At 38.6% G+C, this 6287-nt stretch overlaps 1 protein-coding gene across 1 annotated transcript in view; it reads right to left on the bottom strand.

Moving 5' to 3' along the window:
- Positions 1-5804, bottom strand: part of LOC102819775 (ATP-binding cassette sub-family A member 3-like) — a 56892-nt gene extending 51088 nt beyond the window's left edge. Inside the window, exons 1-2 of the mRNA XM_006867233.1 lie at positions 5658-5804; positions 463-757 (exon numbers count right to left, since the gene is read on the bottom strand). Coding sequence (XP_006867295.1) covers positions 463-757; positions 5658-5804 — 442 coding nt within the window. The remainder of the gene's footprint in view (positions 1-462; positions 758-5657) is intronic.
- Between the last annotated feature and the right edge of the window lie 483 nt (positions 5805-6287).

The following is a 6287-nucleotide window of genomic DNA, read 5'->3' as shown; positions in this document are numbered from 1 at the left end:
TCAATAAAGATTTACAGTCTGAGAAGCCCTGTGGGACATTTCTGCTCTGTCCTTATAGGGTCACTATGATTGGAATTAACTGGATGGCAGTAGTCGGTTATTGGTAAGGAGCTCTGCTGGTGAAGTGGCTAAGAGTTCGACTGCTAATGGAAAAGCTGGAGGTCTGAACCCACTAGTGACTCTGTAGGAGAAATCTGTGTCAAGTCTGCTTTTGTAAAGATCAAAGTCTTGGAAACCCATGAGGTGGCTGTACACTGTCCTGTAGTGTCGCTCTGAGTAGGAATTGACTAAATGGCACTGGGTCTTGTTTTATTTTGGAGAACGCTGGTGACTAATGGGTAAAGACAGAATCAGGTAGTTAAATATTGTAGGTAGCTCCTTTCTTTGTAAGTGATACAAATAGATCTTCATAAAGAGCAGTCTCTTTCTCTCTCTCTGTGTCTTTTTTAATATGGGTCTTACCTTGCACCTCCCGAAGTTCTTGATTATTAAACTTTAGAAAAGTCTCAAGGTTCTTTATGATATTCAGAGCCATGGGCGAATTTCCTGAAATCGAGTAAGGCACAATGGTTCGACCGTATTGACTCAAATCCATTTTTCTGGGAGATAGCTCTTCAGTTAAATCCACAATTTTTAAGAGGTATGTTGCGAAAAACACAATTACCAATAATTGTAGCAACATCAACTTCCAGTTGCGCCAACTGAATAGTACCCTTTTTACCAACATGGAACGAAATTGCTGGCAATAAAGTGGAAACTAAAACCAGGAGAGACACATAGCATTAAAATGGTTAATGAACAAAGTATGATATTCACGATAAAACTCTAAGAAAAAAATGTATCAACATTTTGTGGTAGAAGATATACAGATATACATGGATTAGATAAACAATAAAAATGTATAAACAGTTTCATTTGTATATAATATCAGATAAGAGGATTAAAGCCTGGCTTCTGATCTAACTACTTGAATGTGATGAATGTGATGCCTTTCCTCTTCAATTTGTCATTCCATATGTAGTAAACCAAGTGATTGTCAGATTCAAAATGGCCTATACTAGTCCATTTCAGCTGACTAATGCATAGGATATTGATTTTTATGCATTCCATTTAGTTTTTGACAACTTCCAATCTTCTAGATTCATACTTCATACATTCCATGTTCCAATTATTAATGGATGTTTGTGGTTGTTTCTTCTCATTTTCAGTTGTGCCCCATCAGCAAATGAAGGTTCTCAGAGCTTTCCGTCATTCACATCATCACGATTAACTCTCCTTTGAGGAGACAGTTCTTCTCCAGTTGTATTTTGAGTGCCTTTCAACCTGCATCTTCTGGCACTCTATCTGACAATATTCTGGTGCTTTTCATCATGTTTCAATATTCAGTGTCCTGGTGCTATCTGATAGTTGTTGTTGTTGAGTTCCATGGATTCGATTCCGACCCATAGCGACCCTGTATAGGGTTTCCAAGGAGCAGCTGGTGAGTTTGAACTGCTGACCTTGCAGTTCACACGGCTTTGCAGTCTGGCGCATTAACACACAGTGCCACACCAGGACTCCACTATCTGATAGTGTCTCACGGTTATTCTTTAAGGTTTTCAATGGCTAAACATTCAGAAGCAGTCTGTCTCTCCTTTTTCCTTGTCTGTCTTAGTCTGGAGGCTTAGCTGAATCTTGGCTATCATGGGTCACTCTGTTGGTATTTAAAATACCAATGGCATAACTTCCAGCATCACAGCAACACAGAAGCTACCACAGCACAACAAATAGACAGATGAATGGTGGCTGATGCTCATGCAACAATTACTTTGGGTAAAAGAATTACCTCTATGTTTTCTTCTTAGAGTTTTTTGGTTTCAGTTCTTACATTTAGGCCTTTGATACATTTAAAATGAATTATTGTGTATGGTGTGAAATACAGATCCAGGGTTATTCTTTGGTATGTGGCAATGCAGTTGTTTGACTTTCTTTATTAATGCTTACCTGTGCTTTACTGACTATGCAAAGGCTTTTGACTGTGTAAATCATAACAAACTATGGATAACATTGTGAAAAACAGGAATTCCAGAACACTTAAATGTGTTCATATAGAACCCCTTCAAAGACCAAGAGGCAGTTGTTCAAATGAAACAAGGGGATACTGCCTGACCTAAACCCATGAAAGTATATGCCAGGGTTGTATCCTGTCATTACACTTATCCAATGTGTATACTCAGCAAATAATCCAAGAAGCTGGAGTACTTCAGAATCTGGAGCCAATAATCCATGAAGAACACGGCAGCAGGATTGGAGGAAAGCCCATTAACAATCTGCAGTATACCAATGACACAATATTGCTTGCTGAGAGTGAAAGGATGGGAAGCACTTGATGATGAAGATCAGAGAAGCAGTCTCGCTATGGATGACAGCTCAATTCAAAGAAAGCAAAAATCCTCACAACTGGACCAATAAACATGGTGACAAATGGAGAAGAGACTGAAATCGTCAAGGATTTAACTTTATGTGGATCCACCATCAATTTCATGGAAGCAGAGGCCATGAAACCTAATGATGCATTGGGTAAATCTGCTGCATAAGACCTCTTTAAAGTGTTAAAGTGTAAAGATATCACTCTGAGGACAAAAGTGCACCTGACTCAAGTCAGGATGTTTTCAATGACCTCATATGTATGTGAAAACTATTCAACGAATAAGGAAGGTCAAAGAAGAATTGAATCATTTGAATTGTAGTGTTGGTGAAAATACTGAAAGTACCATGCACTACCAGAACAAATAAAACTGTAGGAAGAAGTACAGCCAGAATGCTCCTTAGAAGCACTGAATACTAATTAGAAATTAAGAGTTTTATAAGTAAAAAATCAAAAGGGATAAACATGCTCAGCATTTCTCAAACTGAAAGAGTTGAAGAAAAAATTCAAGCCTGACTGGCCATATTGACGGATTCTCTGGGTGTATGGAATCCTGGTTTGGCATATGGGCACATGGAGACTTGTGAAGTGCTGTGGGTTAATGTGCTGGCCTGTGAGGTCAGTTTGAACCACAAGGTCATTGATGGTACTGATTGAAACACTAAATTGGCAAAGCCCAGTTCCTCCTGGTTCTCATTCAGATAATTAAACAGAGCTACAAACCCAGAAGTGGAAGAGGAAAAAAGAACACTAGCAGAGATGAATTTTCAGTATTCATTTGTTCCAAAATAATGTCCTCTTGTTGCTGTTGTTAAGTGCCATCGAGTCAGTTCTGGTCCATAGTGACCCTGAATAGGGTTTCTGAGGAGCAGTTGGTGAGTTTGAACCACCAACTTTGCAGTCGAAACCGACTTTGCAGTCCAGTGCATTAACCTGCAGCACCACACCAGGGCTCCTCTTAGTACTGGGACAAAATGCTTGCAGATGGAAGTTCACTGCAATGCTTATCGAGACACAAAAGTAAAGGATTTACCTCAGCAAATTTCTTGCCAATGTAACTTGATCTTTGATACACACTACTTTGTTTTCCTAACAAAATTACTGATTTTCTGTATATGTTAAGGACTATACGAGTCTTGGTGTGGCGCTGTGGGTTAAGGAGCTAGACTGCAAAGTTGGTTTGAACCGCAAGGTCGGTGGTTCAAGCTCACTGGCTGCTCCTTGGAAACCCTATAAAGGGTCGCTATGAGTAGGAACAAACTTGATGGCACTTGACAACAAAAACAACATGGGTGTAATATTGAAATGATGCAGAAAGCATCAAAAGAAGATGGAAGGAGTACACAGAGTCACTGTGCCAAAAAGAAACAGTTGATTTTCAACTATTTCAAAAGAAAGCATATGATCCAGAACCCGTGGTACTGAAGGAAGATATCCAAGCTACACTGAAAGCACTGGTGAAAACTAAGGTTCCAGGAGTTGACGGAATACAAACGGATGCAGCAATGGAAGCACTCACTCATCTATGACAATGCATTTCCAACGCATTGGTAGTCAGCAAGGTAATTAGTCAGCTACCTGGCCAGCTGACTGGAAGCTATCCATACAGTGCTCATTCCAATGAAATGTGGAAGTCGTTGAACAATACCATTAATATCACAAGCAAGTCAATTTTTGCTGAAGATAATTCAAAAACAGTTCCAACGGTACATTGACAGGGAACCTTCAGAAATTCAATCATGACAAATTATGGATAACAATGTGAAGAATAGGTATTCCAGAGCATTTCATTGTGCTTATTAGGAACCTGTACATGGATCAAGAGGCAGTTGTTAAACTGTACAAGGGAATGATGAGTGGTTTAAAATCAGGAAAGCCACATGCCAGGGCTGTATCCTTTCACCATACTTATTCAATCTGTATGCTGGACACATAATCTGGGAAGCTGGATATAATGAAGAAGAATATGGCATCAGGATTGGAGGAAGACTCAGTAACAACCTGCAGCATGCATATGATATAACCTTGCTTGCTGGAAGCAAAGAGGACTTGAAATACTGAAGAAGCTAAAATACTTTAATATGACTTGACATCAGTGTAAAGTAAACAAAGATCCTCACATTTTGACCAATAAATAACATCATAATAAATGGAGAAAAGATTATTAAATACTTCATTTTGCTTGGATCCACAATCAACACTCATGAAAGCAGCAGTCAAGAAAATCAAATGACCTATTGCATTAGGCATATCTGCTGCACAAGACCTTTTAAAACATTCAAGAGCAAAGAGATAAGTTTGAGGACTAAGGTGCGCCTGACCCAAGTCATGGTATTTTCAATTGCCTCCTATGCATGTGAAAGTTGGATTATGAATAAAGAAGATCATAGAAGAATTGATGTATTTGAGTTATGGTGTTGGATAAAAAGATTTAAATTACCATGGATTGCCAGAAGAGCAAGTAAGTCTGTTCTGGAAGAAGTACAGGCAGCATACACCTTAGAAGCCAGGGTGGTGAGCCCTCATCTCTCATCCTTTATAAATGTTATTAAGTGGGACCAGTCCCTCAAAAAGCACATCATGCTTGGTAGAGTGAAGAGTCAGTAAAATAAAGGATGGACTGACACAGTGCATCAGCAGTAGGCCCAAACGTAACAATTATTAGGATGATGCACGACCTGGCTGTGTTTCATTCTGTTGTGCATTGTGGAGCTTGAAGTTAGAATTGACTCAACAGCACCTAACAATAACAACAACCAACTGTGTGAAAGAAACTGTTAGGTGGGCACAGCCTTCAGATTTTACTTATTGTTCTCTTGCCCTCACTGTAGTATCTTCTTCCTTCTGGAAGGGTTCCAATGTCTACACCAATGATTCAGCATCGCCTTTGAAGGTTTAATGCTATGGGTTCATAGTGACAAATTGTCCAAAACCTGATCAATCAATATCTTCTGAATACAACAGTAATAACTCTAAGGTATTGTTACAAAAGAGAAGAGAGAAAGTATTTAGAATCAGAACTTTTCAAAGTGATCCTGGGAAATAACAATGTTGAGGCTGTGATCTTTAGCTAATACCCATTTCTTATATATTAAGAACTTAATGAGCTTACAGTTCAGACTGTTCCAAATATGACTTGGTCTTCTATGGCTAAATTCCAAACTTGTTTTCAATTCAGATATTAGCAAATTGTATTCCTTATACCCAAACCGAACACACTAGAGTTTACATTCTTAGCGAATATGCTCACCCCAGTATTAAATCTAATAGTAGAAAATTGATTCCAAGTGTTTGAAGTTGATCTGCTGACATTTCGGGCTACACTCATATTCTTGTTCTTGGATAGTCTTCTGTTTTTGCCTTTTGAGGAAGTGTGTTGGATAGCATGACTAGACATTCCGGACTCTGCCAGCTTATTGGCCCTATACACAAACAAAATAGAACAAAGAATTTCATTTTACCCACAGCCTCAATCTATTTTATTTGGGAAATGTTCAGCCAAAGTCCCAAATTTGGAAGGCTCTTTGACTTTTCTCATTGGTAAGCATGAGTTTGTAGAAAGGAAGCATAACATCATCGGTTACCAATAGCTATTCAGAGGACTGCTGCCAATCTATGGCAAAGTCTCTATCAGTTTCAGACAACATGAGAGCAACTATGATAATGTATAGTGTAGCTCACTAAACTGAACTAATTCAAGCTAAAGAACTCAATTTTAATCTAAGATAGTATCTGTACGTTAGGGGTTAAAATGGTCTTTATTTTATGAAATGATGGGGATATTTGTCTTGTTTTTCTTACTACTATATATGCCTGAAGTTGAGTCTGAGTATGGATACTTGGGATAAATGAAGAAATACCATAATCTAAGAGGAAAATA

Source organism: Chrysochloris asiatica, unplaced genomic scaffold (genome assembly GCF_000296735.1).
Source record: "Chrysochloris asiatica unplaced genomic scaffold, ChrAsi1.0 scaffold00102, whole genome shotgun sequence".
Lineage (NCBI taxonomy): Eukaryota > Metazoa > Chordata > Mammalia > Afrosoricida > Chrysochloridae > Chrysochloris > Chrysochloris asiatica.
The sequence above is the reverse complement of the archived record's forward strand: the minus strand, read 5'-3'. Positions and strand labels throughout refer to the sequence as shown.